This window comes from Callithrix jacchus, chromosome 10 (assembly GCF_049354715.1).
Source record: "Callithrix jacchus isolate 240 chromosome 10, calJac240_pri, whole genome shotgun sequence".
NCBI lineage: Eukaryota > Metazoa > Chordata > Mammalia > Primates > Cebidae > Callithrix > Callithrix jacchus.
Genome location: NC_133511.1, coordinates 84353807 through 84373885, shown reverse-complemented (window position 1 = coordinate 84373885; position 20079 = coordinate 84353807). Strand labels below are relative to the sequence as shown.

Sequence of the window (20079 nt, the reverse complement as noted above, 5' to 3'; positions counted from 1 at the left end):
ACCCCGCAACCCCGAATGCACTGACATCTCCCAGACTTTGAAGCGCTCACTTGATTTTCAGCGACAGGATGGGCTTCTTACTCACCTTCAGTAAAATGCTAATAGCACAAGCCATGCCTACGGCACCAGTTCCAACAATGGTAATTTTACGTTGGGAGTCTTTATCGTCCTCAATTAGCTTCTCAATAAGCTGCTCCTTGACAGTTGACATTTGGAGAACCTGTTAGGGATAACGCAACTTCAATGGAATCGAACTCCCTAAATTAATCCCTTTCACAGCTACGACTTTTAACCACACTGAACATCTAAGGAACAGCCTCTTCAGTTTGCAAAATGTTGGAGCCGGGGTGGAGGGAAACCAAAGAAAGAATTTCCTGGTCAAGGGTGCGGGGAAGGTAAAGTAAGGCCCAGCCTACCAGGCAATGAGAGAGCTGGGGCACCAGTGGGCTTTTGGATTTCTCTCTGTCCCCAGCCCCCACTTTCACCCCAGCACCACACGCTCACAAATGCTTGGCTTGGCGCAGTACAGATGACCCAAAAGGGCAAGGAACCACCTTGAAGGAAGACACAGGCGTGACAACAGAAAAATACACCAACGACAGTTGAGGCGCAAAGCCCGGCGGTTGCCCTTCATCTGTCTCGAGGCGCGCACGCTCCCACGCACGGCTCTCCTGCGTCAGCACGCAAGCTCCACCCCCCCTTTCCCCAACAGGCGCAGGCACGTGGAGATCTCCCGGCTGGAGAGTTGTGTGCGTTGCGGCGGTCCAGATCAGGGAAATGATGCGAAGAATCCTAGACTGACCCAAAGAGTGTGCAAGACGGGGATGCATTATTTGCAGGATTTTTTTAACTTCTCGGGCGCGGTGGCTCACACCTGTAATCCCAGCACTTTGGGAGGCCAAGGCGGGCAGATCACGAGGTCAGGAGTTCAAGACCAGCCTGACCAATATGGTGAAACCCCGTCTGTACTACAAATACAAAAATTAGGGTGTGGTGGTGCGCGCCTGTAGTCCCAGATGCTCTAGAGGCTGAGGCAGGAGAATCCCTCGAATCTGGGAAGCAGAGGTTGCAGTGAGGAGAGATGGTGCCCCTGCACTCCAGCCTGGGGGACAGAGTGAGACTCTGTCTCAAAAAAAAAAAATTATTAACGTCTCAGGACTGAGTGCTGAAATAAACTCAGAATTTCTCTTAAGAGATCAGAGGGTAATAACTGAAACGCCATGATGCTAAGGATGCATTCAATTTACAGCAAGAAATTATTAATATTTATAACTCAGAGAAGGGGACACAACCTACTCCATCTTTGTCGAGTATTTGCATTTGAACCTTTTCCAAAATTCAAAATATAATTAATTTTTCATATAATAGCCTATAGTGTTGCTGCTGTTGTTGTTTGAGAGGGAGTCTCAGCTCTGTCGCCCAGGCTGATTGTGCAGTGGCGCGATCTCGGCTCGCTGCAACCTCTGCCTCTCGAGTTCAAGCCATTCTCCAGCCTCAGCCTCCCAAGTAGCTGGGACTACAGGCGTATGCCACTGCACCTGGCTACTTTTATTTTTCTGTATTTTTAATAGAGATGGGGTTTCACCATGCTGGCCAGGCTGGTCTCGAACTCCTGACTTCAAGGGATCCACCCACCTCAGCCTCCCAAAGTGCTGGTTTTACATGCATGAATTAGTATTTGTTTTTAATATGGTTAAACAAATACGTGCCTGGCCAGTATTTGTTTTTAATATGGTTCAGATTATGTAATAACCCTGCTTTAAACCTTTCAGTGGCTTTCCATTGCACGTAGAGTAACCAGTTACCACAAGCTAGATATTCAAGATTTGGCTTCCCACACCATCTCTGGTATCATCTCAGGACACCCAATACACTCCCCTCCAAGTAGGCTTTGGGCAGTTCTTTTTGGATCAGGACTTTTTGCTGTTCTTTAAACTTAGAAAGCTCTTTCCCTAGCCTTCTCAAGGTTAATTTCTCATTTTCAGCTTTGCACATACATGCTCTGGCTTTCCTTGACAAATGTCAACTACCATCATTTCCAGTATATCTCTCTCTTATGGCACTTTTCTCAACCAACAAGTAGCCTGAAGCTAGAGGCCCCCTATATCAGACAGAAACAGCAACCACTTGGTCGTATACCTCCACAGCAACCTTATTTATCCCTGGGCTGAGAATGAGACTGCTAGCCCGAATGGACTGGAAATTTAAGCTCTACACCTGCCTCAGGCCCCTGGCGGCCAAGGAAGTTATCAGCTTGGTAGTGGCCAAACTAATGCTAGGTGACTATAACTGGCTCTTCATCCATGCCTGCCCAAATACTCCAAACTTACCATTTTGCTTACTTGACTGTAGAAACTTTAGGGGAACCAAAAATTCTCTTTATTTATTCTTTTTTTTTTGAGACGGAGTTTCGCTCGTTACCCAGGCTGGAGTGCTCACTGCAACCTCCGCCTCCTGGGTTCAAGCAATTCTCCTGCCTCAGCCTCCCTAATAGCTGGGACTACAGGCACACGCCACCATGTGCAGCTAATTTTTGTATTTTTAGTAGAGATGGGGTTTCACCATGTTGACCAGGATGGTCTCGATCTCTTGACCTCGTGATCCACCTGCCTCGGCCTCCTAAAGTGCTGAGATTACAGGTGTGAGCCACTGCGCCCGGCTTCTTTATTTATTTTTACACACTGCAACATTTACCAAAGTATACTAGGTACTCACGGAATAATTTTGAGGTCAGACATAGTGGCTCACACCTGCAAGCCAGCACTTTGGGAGGCCGAGGCACAAGGAGTGCTTCAGCCCAGGAGTTCAAGACCAGCCTGGGCAACATAGGGAAAACCCATCCCCAAAAGAATTAAAATAAAAAAATTTTAAAGAACATGGCTTTGAAGTATTGTTTTATTTTGGCAACATGGGCTTTAGTGGTATTTTTAAAAAATGGCAGTACCATGCTCTGATTAAATGAAAGTTTCAAGGGGGGAAAAACAAGAAGCATGTACTGAGCATCACATTTGCTTCTACACTAACTGGCAACTTCTGTGAGATGGGGATAAGGCCTGCTTAATCCAGTTTCCAAGGTTACTAAGACAAAAAGAATCAGGGCTCCTTGCAGAGCTGGCCTATTCCTTGCCTGAGGCAGAAAGCTGCAAGTGAACCTGGAACATTTATTTTGCCAGTAAGTAAGGAAGCTTTACAAGATTCCATTTGAAAACTCATGAAAGAATAATAGAAGCAGTCTATTTCACTTGTGTTATTTTTCAGTCATGTTTGTATTAATTTATTGTATCAAATAATATGAAATTAATGTAAATTAAAAAAAATTTAGACTGAAGATGCCTCAAAGCTTACAAAAGGCTACAGGAGTAAGTACAGGCTTCTTTTTGGGCTAATTAAAATGTTCTTTTTTTCTTTTTTTTTGAGATAGGATCTCACTGTCATCCAGACTGGAGTACAGTGGCACAATCTCGGTTCACTGCAACCTCTGCCTCCTGGGCTCAAGGGATCCTCCCACTTCAGTCTCCTGTGCAGCTAGGACTACATACAGGTGCCCGCCACCATACCCAGGTAATTTTTTTTTGTAGAGACAGGGTTTTGCCATGTTGCTCAGGCTGGTATCAAATTCTTAGGCTTGAGCAATCCACCTGCCTTGGCCTCCTAAAGTGCTGGGATTACAAGTGTGATCCTCTGCACCCAGCCTGTATTCTAAGATTAGATATTGGTGATGGTTGCCAACTATGTGAATACACTAAAAATCCACAGAATTACACTTTATAGATGTGTCCAACCCTTTGAATGTGAGGACTCTTTTGCTTATCTGTGGTGGCAGATATCAGGAAGATTATGCATGAACTTTTTTTTAGCATATCAGCTATTGGTAGTGTTATTTAATTTTTATTGAGACAGTCTTGCTCTGTTGCCCAGGCTCAAGTGCAGCGGCACCATCTGGGTTCACTGCAATCTCTTGTGGGTTTATCACCAGTTCATCCCCTGATCATCACCTCAGCCTCTTGCGCCTCAGCTTCCCAAGTAGCTGGGATTACAAGCACAGGCCACCACACCCAGCTAATCGTTCTATTTTTAGCAGATATGGAGTTTCACCTGTTGGCCATACTGGTCTTGAACTCCCACCTCGGCCTCTCCAGGTGCTGGGGTTACAAGTGTCAACCACTGTGCCTGGTGGGTGTGTTTGGTGTGGCCCAAGCAAAGCAAAAGGTTGGAAAACCATGCTTTGAGATAATTCCTTTTCTTAACTGGCTCTCAGGAAAGAATCTTTGCAAAAAGACCCTGGAGTGGGGAATAATGACAATAATGTTGTCCAGTTAATCTTTACAAGTATGGTTTTCAGGCCTGGATAAGGGTCCCAGTTGTATTTTTAGAAAAATGGAAAGAAAACTTGAGACTGGGCACGGTGGCTCATGCCTATAATCCCAGCACTTTGGGAGGCCGAGGCAGGTGGATCACGAGGTCAAGAGATCGAGACCATCCTGGTCAACAAGGTGAAACCCCGTCTCTACTAGAAATACAAAAATTAGCTGGGCATGGTGGTACGCGCCTGTAGCCCCAGCTACTCAGGAGGCTGAGGCAGAATTGCTTGAACCCAGAAGGCGGAGGTTGCAGTGAGCAGAGATCATGCCATTGTACTCATCTGGGTAACAAGAGCGAAACTCCGTCTCAAAAAAAAAGAAAAAGAAAACTTAAGTAGACAACCACCAAGAATACTTGTTCTTTTTGTTTTGTTTTGTTTAAAAAAAATGGTATTTCACTGTTGGCCGGGCTGGTCTCTAACTCCTGGCCTCAAGTGATCAGCCCACCTTGGCCTCCCAAAGTGCTGGGATTATAGGCATGAGCCAATGTACCCAACCTGAAAATTGTTTTTAATTGTTACTGTCTTCCAGAGGGCAAATAAAATCTGTGTTCACTGTAGTGACAAAGTACCATTGCCTATATTCAGTTGGCAAATTTTATATTCACATATAGAATGTTACTTTGCAATTATGATTAGCATTATCAAATATCTCATATAATACTTTGGGACTTAGTATATTAAAACTATCTATTTTAATGGAAGTGGTACCAAAATAATTCTATTGTTACTTCATCTGCTATTAATAATTAATATCACTTTTTAAAAAAATCATTGAAGGGTTGTCCAGTAGCCTAATAATATAATGAATAACTGGCAGACTTTATATCTTAATATAATGAATTAACAAAAGTAGTCACTGTTCAAGGTTTATTGGGGGTTTTAGTTGGTTTAACATTTGAATAGTTGGTTGCATTGTTTATATTACATTGTATGGTAATGTATACTACTGAAATATAGTTCACAAAATAAGATCCTTTGGAACAAGACATGCGATATTGGATCTATACATTGAATGCCAGGATGAGACCTACTGGGAAAAAATGTTGAACTAGGCATGTTCAGTGAAGGAGCCAGGAAGTTATATAACAAATGAACATCTCTGGCTCAAGGGGCAACTGCAACATGTGCAGCACTGGCAGTGGTGCCTCAGAGGTGGCAGAACTATTTCACACTGACTAGTTTAGGACTACCCAAGGTTACCACCATCCAGCATCAGAATATAGCTGTAGGACTTTACAAAGCATTCCTATTTTTAACTTCTGGAATTGATGTTTTTCCCAGTCCATCTTAAAATATTACTGCTTTAATCACAGATCAGATAAAAAAGGACAACATGCGCAATCTCCAACTAAAATCCTGTTGTAGCCTAGACAGTAAAATGGCATGACATCAGAAGACTTTAAAATTGCAGCTCTTTTTGGATCCCCCAAAGTGTATCCGCACTCTTCTTCAAACGGGCCTCTTCCTCAGGAGTCAGAGTCACCTTCACAACGTCTGAGATTCCATTCTGTCCCAAAATGCAAGGGACACTAAGGAAGACATCATCCTTTATTCCATAGAGACCCTGAAGATGAAATGAAAAATATTTTACGTTTTGCCTATGCATTCCAGGGTTTCCCAAGACTTACATTCTCTATAATTGTGAGGCTTTTTTTCTTTGAGGCAGTCTTGCTTTGTCTCCAGGCTGGAGTACAATGGCACGATCTCGGCTCATTGCTGCAACCTCCGCCTCCAAGGTTCAGGTGATTCCCCTGCTTCAGCCTCCTGGCTGTGCCACCTTGCCCAGCTAATTTTTGTACTTTTAGTAAAGACAGGATTTTAACACGTTGGCCAGGCTGGCTTTGAACTCCTGACCTGTCGTGATCCACCAAGCTTAGTCTCCCAAAGTGCTAAGATTACAGGCATGAGCCACAGAGCCGGACTGCCTTTTCTTTTTTGAAATGGAGTTTCACTCTTGCTGCCCATACTAGAGTGCAATGGTGCGAATTTGGCTCATTGTAACCTGTCTCCTGGGTTCAAGTGATTCTCCTACCTCAGCCTCCCAAGTAGCTGGGATTACAGGCATGCATCACCACACCCAGCTGTGTATTTTTAGTAGAGATAGGGTTTCAACATGTTGGTCAGGCTGGTCTTGAACTCCTGATCGTCAGGTGATCCACCCCTTGGCCTCCCAAAGTGCTGGGATTACAGGTGTAAGCCACCTCGCCTAGTATTTTTCTTTCTTTCTTTCTTTCTTTTTTTTTTTTTTGAGACAGAGTTTTGTTCTCGTTACCCAGGCTGGAGTGCAATGATGCGATCTCGGCTCACCGCAACTTCCGCCTCCTGGGTTCAGGCAATTCTCCTGTCTCAGCCTCCTGAGTAGCTGGGATTACAGGCATGCGCCACAATGCCCAGCCAATTTTTTATATTTTTAGTAGAGACGGGGTTTCACCATGTTGACCAGGATGGTCTCCATCTCTTGACCTCGTGACTCACCTGCCTCAGCCTCCCAAAGTGGTGGGATTACAGGCTTGAGCCACTGCGCCCAGCCCTCTCTTTTTTTTAACCCGATGAAGTTTTTTGTTTTTTTTTTTAAATAAGAGACAAGGTCTCACTATATTGCCTAGGGTGGTCTCAAACACCTGGGCTCAAGCAATTCTCCTACCCTTCTTGGACTCCCAAAGTGCTGGCATTATAGCTATGAGCTACTGCCTGGCCTAATTATGAAGATTTTAAAATACAGCTCAGTAAGCAGAAATTCCTTTCCAGATGTTATGATGTAATAGTGTAAAAGAAAGTCATTAAAGGCCGGGCATGGTGGCTCATGCCTATAATCCCAGCACTTTGGGAGGCTGAGGCAGGTGGATCACGAGGTCAAGAGATTGAGACCATCCTGGTCAACAAGGTGAAACCCCGTCTGTACTAAAAATACAAAAATTAGCTGGGCATGGTGGTGTGTGCCTGTAGTCCCAGCTACTCGGGAGGCTGAGGTTGCAGTGAGCTGAGATCATGCCATTGCACTCCAGCCTGGGTAACAACAGCGAAACTCCATCTCAAAAAAAAAAAGGAAGTCATTAAAAATAGCAACATGGTGACCCTAACTTGAATATATAGTCTTCTACCTACCTCAGCATAATTGAGTGAGACTTTTTTGTAGTCAAATTACCAAGTTTCTATGTGTTGTGTGTTGAACAAGCCTAGTGGACATTAATCCTAAAGCTCAACCATTTCTTTCAAAAAAAAAAAAAAGCTGTAGGTACATTAATTTATTTTACTTAAGCCAGTAATGGAAGACTTATATTAATCTTTCTCCTAAGAATTTTTTTTTTTTTTAAGAATCTTTTTTTAAAAAGCTAGGAAAAAGTATTCAAATACAGTGTATTGCTACACAGACCTACCTTAATCATGGTGGAAATTGGGTGCACCCGCCTAAGATTCTTCATTATAGTCTCTGCCAAATCTGCCACAGAAAGTCCAATGGCCCAGGATGTGTAGCCTTTGAGTTTGATCACCTCGTAAGCACTGTAGGGTAGGAAACCATAGGTAAGGGCAGAAAATGTAAGGTGGGAGAAAGAAAAACAAAGCTTTCATTAAACAAGTTTTACAATGATTAATGACACAATGTTACCTTATACCAAGAATAACCTTTCCATATATATAACAGCATATTATGACAGGGATATTCATTAACAGTACTGTTAGTAACAGCAAAAACATGGCAATCTTTCCAATGCCCTCTAACAGAAGAATGGATAAATCGTGGTATACTGATATAATGAAATATTACACAGCTATCAAAAAATAAACTACAGGCTGGGCGCACTGGCTTACGCCTGTAAACCCAGCACTTTGGGAGGGAGAGGCAGTCATATCACAAGGTCAGGAGATCAAGACCATCCTGGCTAACATGGTTAAACCCCTCTACTAAAGTCTCTACTAAAAATACATAAAATTAGACAGGTGTGGTGGCATGCACCTGTAGTCCCAGCTACTCTGGAGGCTGAAGCAGGAGAATCGCTTGAACCCAAGAGGCAGAGGCTGCAGTGAGTTGAGATTGTGTCATTGCATTCCAGCCTGGGTGACAGAGACTCTGTCTCAAAAAATAATAAAATTTTTAAAAAGGCCAAGCGCGGTGGCTCATGCCGGTAATCCCAGCACTTTGGGAGGCTGAGGCGAGCAGGTCACAAGGTCAGAAGTTCGAGACCAGCCTGACCAACATGGTGAAACCCTGTTTCTACTAAAAATACAAAAAATTAGCTGGGCATGGTGGTGTGCATCTGTAATCCCAGCTACTCAGGAGGCTGTGAGAGGACAATCACTTGAACTCAGGAGGCAGAGGTTGCAGTGAGCAGAGATCGTGCCACTGCACTCCAGCCTGGGCAACAGAGCAAGACTCCATCTCAAATAAATAAATAACAAACTACAGCTACTTGTAAAAGAAATTGGATAATTCTTAAAAATGGATTATGAATTTTAAAAAGAAATCCAAGATAACATATAGCATTCTTAACTCAGGATCATCTCAAGTGGGAGGGTGAGGGAGACAGAGGGATAGCTGGGGGAAGGGCACAAAATCCACTTATTTCCAAACACCAGCAGAATATAAATTCTGATTCAACAATGTTATGGGCCGGGCACAGTGGCTCACGCCTGTAATCCCAGCACTTTGGGAGGCTGAGGTGGGCAGACCATGAAGTCACAAGATTGATACCATCCTGGCCAACATGTTGAAACCCCATCTCTACTAAAAAATACAAAAATTAGCTAGGCGTGGTGGCGTGCGCCTGTAGTCCCAGCTACTCGGGTGGCGGAGGCAGGAGAATTGCTTGAACTCAAGAGGTGGAGATTGTAGTGAGCCGAGATTTCGCCACTGCACTCCAGCCTGGCGCATGGCAGCAGAGCAAGACTCTGTCTCAAAAAAACAAAAAAAAAACCCCCCCCTCCACCACACACATACAAAAAAACAATGTTATTTGATAGCTGTTGTCAATGTTTCTTGAGTTGGGTGGTGGATTCACAGGTTGTATTTAATTAAACAAATACAAACAAGAGGGCCTTGTTTACCAATCATGAGAGTAAGTCATGAACTAAAGACTATGATTCATTTTTCAATTCTATGGACCTGAGTTTCACGCAGGACCACAAAGGTAAATAATGCCACCAAGTTGAAAGCTTCCCTATTTCAACAATTTCATTTTTTTCTTTTAAGACAGGGTCACACTCTGTCACCCAGGCTAGCAGGCTGGAGTGCAGTGGCAGGATCTCAGCTCACTGCAGCCTTGACCTTCCAGGTTCAGGCGATCCTCCAACCTCAGCCTCTCGAGTTGCTGGGACTACAGGTATTTCATCACCATGCCTGGCTAATTTTTATATTTTTTGTTAAGACAAAGTTTTACCCTGTTACCCAGGCTGGTCCTGAGCTCATGTGATCCTAGGGCCTAGGCCTTGCAAAGTGAGGCACGTTTTTTTTTTTTAAGTTGTTTTTATAGCATGATCTTAACAAAGCTTAAGAAAACAAGTTTTCTTGGATGGTTAAGGTGGCTCATGCCTGTAATCCCTGTACTTTGGGAGGCCGGGGGCAGGCAGATCACCTGAGGTCAGGAATTCAAGACCAGCCTGGCCAACATGGCAAAACCCCCATGCTATTAAAAATACAAAAATTAGCTGACCATAGTGGCACATGCCTGTAATCTCAGCTACTCGGGAGGCTGAGGCAGGAGAATCATTTGAACCCAGGAGGCATAGGCTGCAGTGAGCAGAGATAGTACCACTTTACTCAAGTCTGGGTGACAGTGAGACTGTTTCAAAAACACAAAAAACAAAACCCACACAAGTTTCTCTCCAACAAAAAGCTCTCGGCCAGGCACGATGGCTCACACCTGTAACCCCAGCACTTTGGGAGGTTGAGGTGGGTGGATCGCTTGAAGTCAGGAGTTTGAGACCAGCCTGGCCAACATGGTGAAACCCCATCTCTACAAAAAATTAGCCAGGTGGTGGCACACACCTGTAATCCCAGCTACTCAAGAGGCAGAGGCAGGAGAATCACTTCAACCCAGGAGGTGAAGGTTACAGTGACCTGAGATTATGCCAACGCACTCTAGCCTGGGCAACAGAGCAAGACTCAATCTCAAAAAAAAAGAGTTCTCAAATGTGAATGCTATTACAATTTTAACCTTTTAAATAGTGAATTTTAATCTTCTGTGTTGCCAAATTAAAAGATTTATTACCTCTCAACCACCTGCTTGTGAACCTCTTTCCACTGTTCCTTATCTGTATCAGTCCCTAACTCTGGGTGCAGAGTCTTCAGGGAGACACCAGCAACATTCACTCCACTCCATACAGGCACTAAAAGAAATAGTACAGACTACAATTATTTCCATGCACCAACAGATTAGTAACTGTGATTCATTTTTCTAATTCTCTTATCTTTGGAGGAGGAATACCCAATTTTGATAGATGGTCAAGACTACTAATGTAGTCGCTACTCACTTTTACATTAGATTTTCATTTATTTACATTATATAAAACTAAGAATTTTCCCTGTATTCTAACCTGTTTCTCTAACCAATTAAAATGTTTAACCCATATATATTTGAAATATAAAGACAGTATGAGAACCTAAGGGGAATTTTCTTAGCATACAGAACTCTAACCAAATCATAACATTTCAACTGTGATAATAATATAATATTTTGTACACTCCATTTGGATTTGCTGACCTTTTCAGGGCCAGACAGTACAAGTCAAGTATAAACATCGATACTAAATGACTAAAGTCATCCTAAAAACTATAGTCTTAAGATATCCATGTTAAGAAGAGAAATTTCATTCCCCATCCCCCTCGCCATAAAATATCATACAAAATGGCAGCAGTCTTACCAATTCTTAACACGTAATTATACAAAATGGTAGATTTCGGGAAACCATTCTACCCTACTGAATGGATATTTGATTAGGCTCTAATTTAATAATAAAACGCTCATCGACTTTTTTACATGATCTTTTTGAAAACAAAAGGAAAATAATTTATGCTTACCACTGGAATCTCCATGTTCCCCAAGGACCCACCCATGACAGCTTAATGGGTGAACTCCCAGCCTTTCCCCCATCAGGTAACGGAATCTGGCTGAATCCAGATTGCAACCACTTCCAATAACACGGTTTTTGGGAAAGCCACTTATCTTCCAAGCCACATAGGTCAAGATATCCACTAAAAAGAAGAGAAAATAAAAATCACCCATTATCCTCTCCCCTCACACACAAAAGATATCCCTACTATGAAGAAAACACTTAAGCAGATACTAGGTACATCATTAGATGATAGTCTACTCCAGATATATGGCTATGTATGGATTTTGATACTGAACATGGCTAACCAATAATTTTGTTAATATTTTTAAGTCTCTATACTATGTATACCAAGTCCATTAAGTATTCAAAAAGTATAGTTTTGGCTGGGCATGACAGCTCACACCTGTAATCCCAATACTTTGGGATGCTCAGATGGGAGAACTGCTCAAGGCCAGCAGTTCAAGACCAGCCTGGGCAACATAGCAAGACTCCATCTCCACACACAAAAAAAACTTTAAACTAGCCAGGCATATTGGTGCATGCCTGCAGTCCTAGCTACTAAGAGGCTGAGGAAGGAGGATCATTTGAGCAGATCAAAGCTGCCATGATCATCCCATTGCCCTCCAGCTTGGGTGACAAAGTGAGAACTCATCTCAAAAAAAGTTTAACAGTTTTATGAAAACTGTGCATCAACAAAAGAGATAACAATTATGGGGCTGGGCACAATGGCTCACACCTGTAATCCTAACACTTTGGGAGGCCAAGGTGGGCAGATCACCTGAGGTTAAGAGCTTGGGACCAGTTTAGCCTGACCAACATGGAGAAACCCCATCTCTACTAAAAATACAAAATTAGCCGGACATGGTGGCGCATGTCTGTAATTCCAGCTACTCAGGAGGCTGAGGGAGAACAGCTTGAACCTGGGAGGTGGAGGCTGTGGTGAGCCAAGATGGCACTATTGCACTCCAGCCTGGGGAACAATAGTGAAACTCTCTCTCAAAATAATTAAAAAAGGCCAGGCGCGGTGGCTCAAGCCTGTAATCCCAGCACTTTGGGAGGCCGAGGCAGGTGGATCACGAGGTCAAGAGATCAAGACCATCCTGGTCAACATGGTGAAACCCCGTCTCTACTAAAAATATAAAAAATTAGCTGGGCATGGTGGCATGTGCCTATAATCCCAGCTACTCAGGAGCTGAGGCAGGAGAATTGCCTGAACCCAGGAGGCAGAGGTTGCAGTGAGCCGAGATCGCGCCATTGCACTCCAGCCTGGGTAACAAGAGCAAAAGTCCGTCTCAAAAAAGAAAAGAAGAAAAAAAAAAATAATAATAATTAAAAAATAAAAATACAAAAATCAGCCAGGTGTGGTGACACATGCCTATAATCCCAGCTACTGGGAAGGCTGAGGCAGGAGAATTGCTTGAACCTGGGAGACAGAGGCTGTAGTGAGCCAAGATCGAACCACTATACTTCAGCCTGGGCTACAAAGTGAGACTGTCTCAAAAAAAAAAAAAAGAAAGAAAGAAAATAACAATTATTCACAAACTTATCCCTTATCCAAGATCTTAAGCAGGTAATTTTAAGCTCCAGCTATGTTTAAAGGCATTGTACTCCCTTTAATGTTTTAAAATTCACTATTAAGAAAAAAGGAACAAATTTCCTTAGAAGGGAAATGAAGCATGAGAAATGAATCAATAAACATGCATATACAAAATATATGGTGAGGTGCGGTGGCTCACACTTGCAATCCCAGTACTTCCTTGGGAGGCAGAGGAAGATGGATCACCTGAGGTCAGGAGTTCAAGACTAGCCTGGCCAACATGGCAAAATCCCATCTCTACTAAAAATATTGGCCGGGTGCAGTGGCTCACACCTACAATGTCAGCACCTTGGGAGGCCAAGGCAGGCAGATCACAAGAGACCAACCTGGCCAACGTAGTGAAATCCCATCTTTACCTAAATATAAAAAAAAATTAGCTGGGCTTGGTGGTACACGCCTGTAATGCCAGCTACTCAGGAGGCTGAGGCAGGAAAATCGCTTGAACCCGGGAGGCAGAGGGTGCAGTGAGCCAGGATCACACCACTATACTCCAGCCTGGGCAACAGAGTGAGACTCCATCTCAAAAATAAATAAATAAATAAATATACATACATATCAGTTTTACTATAGCTTGTCAATATCTATACAGTTAAAAGCCTCACCTGGATTTGAAACAATAAGCAACTTGCAGTTCGGGCTGTATTTTACAACATTAGGAATGATGAATTTAAAGATGTTCACGTTACGCTGGACCAAATTAAGACGGCTTTCTCCCTCTTGCTGACGTGCCCCAGCCGTAACAATGACCAGCTTAGAGTTTGCAGTTACATTATAATCTAGAGAAAGGGGAAATAATGACCAGATTAAAGCCTTTAGAATAACTTTTACCGAGTCGCAAAAATTTGTTCCATAAATGCCCCAGAGACCTTTCCTTATTGTTTTATTTAGAGTATTATCATTATGGCTTCTTAAATGGAGGAAGAGCATGCCAACACCCTCCGTGTATTCTAGCTTTAGTCAAGTTGTAACTTTATATAACAATTAGGGGGAGCTGGAGGGAATCAAGTTTATTATTTGATTCTTATATTCACTTCTTACATATCCTCAAATTTTTTGTTACCCAAGCTCAACGTTCACACTTTTCCATCCTCCTGTTTCTAATTAACTACTTAACTGGTGTTCAGAACATGCAATTTGTGTGTGTGTGCGTGCGCGCTTGTGTGGTGTGGGAGTTGTTTTTAAGCAGAGACAGCTTTACACTTAACAAGCATATTTTGCTTCTAGATACCCTATAGCACAAATTAAGCCAGGGATGAAGATGAAGGGAGCTGCCCAACAGGAAGGTGGCCAGTGATTTTTCAGGCATCAAAACAAGATATTATTTTCAGGTATCAAAACAGACCACATTCAGGTTTCTTGGCTGGTGCTGTTAAGTGTGAAAGGGTCAAGCCAAGAGTATCAGCTGAACTGGCTCATTTACCCTATTATCAACTTTGTGCTGCGAATGTGAAAGGATGTGGGGGCAAGTAAGTATATCTAATAAAAGTATTTAACACAATGTGGTTAAATACAGATCTAAGGTTTAAGCTCTGCTCATTACATTCTCATTCAGATGGTTTCCACAGCATGGACAAATCGGATTTCTATTTTAAACCATTTACTAGAAATTGAAACTTTGATATTCATAGGTACTGAAGTTAAATTATTCCCAGGCTCTGAAAATCACTGGCCACCTTCCTGTTGGGCAGCTCCCTTCATCTTCATCCCTGGCTTAATTTGTGCTATAAGGTATAAGCAAAATATGCTTGCTAAATGAAAAATAAAATCTTCAAAGAGCTAGGATTTTAAGCCTGATAAAGCATTTAAATCTAAGTCTGGGCACAGTGGTTCCAGCACTCTGGAAGGCTAAGGAGGAAGGATCACTTGAGCCCAGGGGTTCAAGAAAGGCCTGGGCAACACAGTGAGACCCCATCTCTACAAAAAGTAAAAAAAAAAAAAAAAAAAAAAGGCAGGGCATGGTGGCATGCCCTATAGTCCCAGTTTGTGAGTGGGCAGGGGGTAATGAGGTAGGAGGAGGATTGCTTGGGCCTGGGAGGTCAAGGCTTCCGTAAGTCGTGATTATGCAGCTGCACTCTAGCCTAAGCAACAAAGGGAGATCATCTGAAAAAAAGAATTTAAGTGTAGCATGGATTAGAAAATAAACTTGTTGAAATCAACCTTTGCCAGAGACAATCTTTGGTGTTCTAAGGAAAAGGCTGCCATGTTGAAGATCCATCATCTCTCCCTTCAATTTGTCTTCAATGACATCAACAAGAGCAAGTTCATCTGCCAAGTCCTAAAAGATATCAAATCTTTAGTTAAATGGGAAATTGCTACTCCTGGATTTTTAGAAGAGCATGAAAAATTTCTGTATTTCAGCATAGGAGAGTTCTGCTACTTTATTAGTACAGTATTGAGATACACTTCAAAGTAGGGACAGGACTTCATTTCAAAAGCTGACTTACAGATTGCCCGATAGGTAGTAAGCACTGACCCTCTCTCACCATTGAAGCAAGCTTTACAGGAGTTCCACCACTGCAGATGTGAAAGCAGAACACTGGGTTAACAGGTGCTAGAATAACTTCCAATTGGCCGGGTGCAATGGTTCATGCCTGTAATCCCAGCACTTTAGGAGGCCGAGGCAGGCGGATCCCAAGGTCAGTCAAGACCATCCTGGCCAACATGGTGAAAACCTGTCTCTACTAAAATACAAAAAAATTAGCTGGGCATAGTGGTGCGTGCCTGTAGTCTCAGCTACTTAGGAGGCTGAGGCAGGGGAATCGCTTGAACCCAGCTGGCAGAGGATGCTATGAGCCGAGATCATGCCACTGCACTAAGAACCTGGGTGACAGAGCAAGACTCCATCTCAACAACAACAACTTCCAATTGTATAAAACTGCTCTATCTATTCTCTCAAATTCCATCCTGCACACCAATTTTAGATTGTTACTCATTTAACTAGGTGATATTGACCATTATCAAGACTTAAAATTAATAAGAAATTTTCTGGCTGGGAACAGTGTGACTCACACCTGTAATCCCAGTGCTTTGAGAGGCTGAGGCGGGCGGATCACTTGAGGTCAGGAGTTCGAGACAAGCCTGGCCAGTATGGTGAAAACTTGTCTCTACTAAAAATACAAAAAATTAGCTAGGAATGGTGGTGTGTGCCTATAATCCCAGCTACTCAGGAGGCTGAGGCAGGAGAATAGCTTGAACCTGGGGGGAGGCAGAGGTTGCAGTGAGCCAAGATGGCGCCACTGCACTCCAGCCTGGGTGACAGAGTGAGGCTGTCTCCAAAAAAAAGAAAAAAAAATACAAAAATTAGAAGGGCATAGTAGCAGTCGCCTGTAGTCCCAACTACTCGGGAAGCTGAGGCAGGAGAATTGCTTGAACCTGGAGGTCAAGTGAGCCAAGATTCCGCCACTGCACTCCAGCCTGGGCAAGAAAGCGAAATTCCGTCTCAAAATAAATAAATAAAAAGTCTGATTTTTGCCTATCTTTCAGACCTGGAATCTGAACCATTCCCTGGTTGATTCCATATATGAACCTATACTAACAGTTACAGATAAACAGGTTTGTGCAGTGTATAATATTGGCAAAAAATATCCTTATACTTGCAACTGTGAAAGTTGACAGGCGTATTTCAGGCCAGAAGCACCAATAATGGCTTTAATACAAATGGATGTGGTCTATTGTCACCAAAAAGGTTATTCAAGCTGCTGATCTAACCCCAAATCATCTACAATTTAACGAGTGGCAGTTCCTTTTCTTACCCACACCTGAACCAGAGGCTATCACAGAGAAAAACCATAGGCAGTTTGTAGGTGTGGGGAAAACAGTATCAATTTCTCATCTAGTGGGTAAGGAATAAAAGTTGGTGTATTACGTACACCAACCTAAAAACATATGGAGAGTCCTGTGTTGCTATAAGGCCTTTTCATAGCTCATTTCTGCTTTAGTCCCTCCTCACTTCAATCCATCTCTATTCAGAACCCACAATTCATCATTTTACTTTTATTAGAAACTCCACATCTAAACTTCAGATATTTTAATGCTGTAAGCTGCCTCAATTTCTTTTAAATAAAAACCAGGTTTCAATAGTGTAAAGTGCTTTATTCACAATTTCTAATTAAATTTTAGTTCCACAATTGATAACAAAATTGCTATCCAAGGCACAGGAGCAATGGAGCTTGAGTGGGAGAACTTAAGATTTCCCCCACTCACTATTTTAATTTTACCATATGTATGTGTCATTTTCAATTCAAAAATTACTTTAAAAGAATCCTGGCTCATTTAAAGGAATGGCCCTTCTTTTTCATTGGTAGTCAATTCATGCATGTTAATATGGAATAATGAATTGTAGGAACTGGGTCTCCAGCTTGATAAATTTTGATTCTTTTTCATTTCAGATACACTTTTGGTGTATCATCATATTTCAAAAGTTTGTTTCACAGAAAGTTATCTCAATGAGTGCATAAACCTAAATATTGTTGTATGCAATGTAATAATAACATTCTTGGGGTGGGAGTGGGAGTGGAGGATGTGGTCAAGGTATGCACTTCCAGTGTAGTGGACTCTCACTTACCTTCATTAAGATACTGATGGCACAGGCCATACCAACAGCACCAACCCCAACAACTGTAATCTTATTCTGGGGGGTCTGTTCTTCCTTTAGAAGATTATGAATCAGCTGATCCTTGAGAGTTGCCATTTTGGACTTGGAACCAAAAGGAACCTACAGGGGGAAAAACACTTAGTCACTACATCGTCTTTAATGTTTATTAACCAAGAGATGTATTGAAAAGGGGCTTATTTTACTTCTTTTTGGGGTACCTACCACTAAAAATCACGAGATGACTAAAAAGAGAGGGGGGGGAAAACCTAATGGTTGCCAAGAGAGTTGAAAGGCCTAATGCCAAGGTCTGTGAAGAGTGAAGGCTCTCACCTTGGCGTGGAAAAGGAATATCGACGTTTGGGTGTAAGTATAGCCTCCTGAGGGCTCACCCATCGCGGTGTATTAACCCGAAGTGGGGCTGGCCTTTCCTCACACAAGATCACTCTGAGCCACCCGCCCAGTTCTCCTTCAGCCACTCCGGCTCCCACAGCAAGGACACAGCCAGGCCTCTCAAGTAAAAACCAGAGGTATGTGGAGAAAAGCCATTAACCGCCACAATGTTCGAGCCCAAGGCACGGCGTGCGGTGATCCTTGCGCATGCGCGCTGTCGCTCTCCTTCCCGCTCCGAAAGGTGGGCGGAAATCAGATTAACAGCTCGGTCCCCAGAAGGCCCGGGTTTCACGCCCCGCCCAAATCCGGAAGATTGGCGGGCTCAGGAAACTTGTGCGCGTGCGCATTACAGAACGCAGAGGCGGAGACGATTAGTCTAGCGGCCGCAAGCCGTAGGCCGTAGGTTAGTGGGCTTCGGGCCAGACTGCTGAAGCCTGAGAAGCCCCGCCCATAAGGAGAGGCAATCGGGAGCTATCCAGCTCGGCAGGTGAGAGGGAGGGAGCTGGGTTTCAGACTTTAGACCTGATGAATGCCCGGAAGCAGACGCAAGCAACGTGAAGCCTAGCTGGCAGCCTCCCAGGCCTGGCGCGCGGCCAGCGCCAGACTTTAAATCGCAGTACTGGAAACCAGGGACTGTTAACCAACCGGGAGGGAGGCGCACGGTGTGGCTTCTGCCGTGATCTTAGTTGCAAAGGCCTGTCAGGCCCGGTATGAAGAAATCGTTTCAGTACAGGGAGTGTAGAAATAGCTGCAGAGGGCCTGAGGCCTGCGGCCCTAGAGTTAATAGCTACTTGGTGGAACTCACGAATTCTTTCCACTCTGTTAATCCAACCCTACGCTGCATTCACTGGAGGAAATATCACAGGCTGCATCCCCAAAGCATCACGTCTTGTTTCGACACTATCCCAAAGGGCAAATATCCGAGAGGACCTCTAGGCAGCCAGCCCAGAGTCACCAAGCTGGTGTCGGGTCTCTCCTTACAAATCACTGCTATTTCTGGGCAGCCTTGTAACGTTTCTAGCCTGGTAGGGGGAAGGGAGTTCCTGCGGACACCTGCTAGCTTCAGTGAGCGGACCCAGGATCCAAAGCTACCTTCAACGTGGGGGTGGGGCTAGGGTGACGGAGGGTGAGTCTGGCGGCGACAGACATGCAAAACGAGTTCTACTCCTCACCTCTGCCACCTACTCACTGAGACCTTAGAGATGCCCTGAACGTCTCCCCGTTTGTTAAAAGGAGGAGTTGGTAGCGGCGGATCCTACTCAACTGACCGTCTGAGGTGCGGGAGGGCTGGGATTCTGCCTGCTTCATCTTTGCATGCGCCGCGCTTAGCGCAGCCGGAGATACACCAGCAGCTGCTTAATAAATGCGCAAAGAGCTCCCTATAATCTGCAGACAGCAGCCACCCTCACGGAGCCCACCTCTCGAGAGTCCCAAGAGAAAAATGCAAACCGCGTGGTACTCAGCCCCTTTCCGGATTCCAGGAACCCGCCCGGACAAGCCGAGGCTTTTTTTGCTCAATGGGCTCCGGAAACCGGACCTCGAGTTTTATAGCGCTCGCCGAATTTCGAGCCCAGAGGTATCCCCCACCCTTAAGGCCTATCATCTCCTTATTTTTCCGCATCCACCCGGGCTTTCGACCCTGTTTGTGTGAGGCCACTTTCTTGGTTCCCCAGCGCGGCCAGAAGCCATGGTTCCCGCTTACAGCAAAAGCAGAGCACGACGAGCTCCTAACACAAGCGTGGTGTGGGCCACCGCCCAGAGGTCTCGGGGCTCTGCTTCTGGGAAGCGGCTCCTACACTTCCCGGGGTTCAGAACCCTTTCGCTAGCAGCCCGGGCCAGCAGAGCCCGAGGCATTTCGCTCTCCCTCCTCCTCCCCTGCGCAGAGTGCGCTGGGCCCAGCAGTACCAGGAATGCACGTCGGGCTAGCTTCGGGGGCGCTCAGCAGTGGGATCCGGACTCGGCGGCAGCTGCTCCAGCACTTGGAGCTGGGCGCGGGAGGGGCCTTAAGTAGACCAACTAGGCTGACGTCAGCGGGGGGGGCCGGCGGACGTGCGGGAACCCACGTGTGGGTCGGGCTGGGGGTGG

The 20079-nt window shown here is 44.3% G+C and overlaps 2 protein-coding genes across 4 annotated transcripts in view; both read right to left on the bottom strand.

Moving 5' to 3' along the window:
• Positions 1 to 636, bottom strand: part of LDHC (lactate dehydrogenase C) — a 44082-nt gene extending 43446 nt beyond the window's left edge. Inside the window, exons 1-2 of one of the 3 annotated variants that reach the window (XM_009007797.5) lie at positions 505 to 636; positions 86 to 220 (exon numbers count right to left, since the gene is read on the bottom strand). In XM_009007797.5, the coding sequence (XP_009006045.2) occupies positions 86 to 211 (126 nt within the window). In that variant the 5' untranslated portion in view covers positions 212 to 220; positions 505 to 636. Of the gene's footprint in view, positions 1 to 85; positions 221 to 416 lie in introns of all 3 variants that reach the window. The other 2 variants (XM_035265967.3, XM_009007798.5) reach the window with 2 other exon arrangements.
• Positions 637 to 5650: 5014 nt separating this feature from the next.
• Positions 5651 to 18248, bottom strand: LDHA (lactate dehydrogenase A). The gene is given in 10 exon segments (XM_002755086.6): positions 5651 to 5687; positions 5689 to 5789; positions 5792 to 5927; positions 7741 to 7864; positions 10570 to 10687; positions 11379 to 11552; positions 13613 to 13786; positions 15168 to 15285; positions 17575 to 17724; positions 17935 to 18248. Coding segments are annotated over 10 exon segments (1179 nt in total). The 5' UTR covers positions 17998 to 18248; the 3' UTR covers positions 5651 to 5666.
• Between the last annotated feature and the right edge of the window lie 1831 nt (positions 18249 to 20079).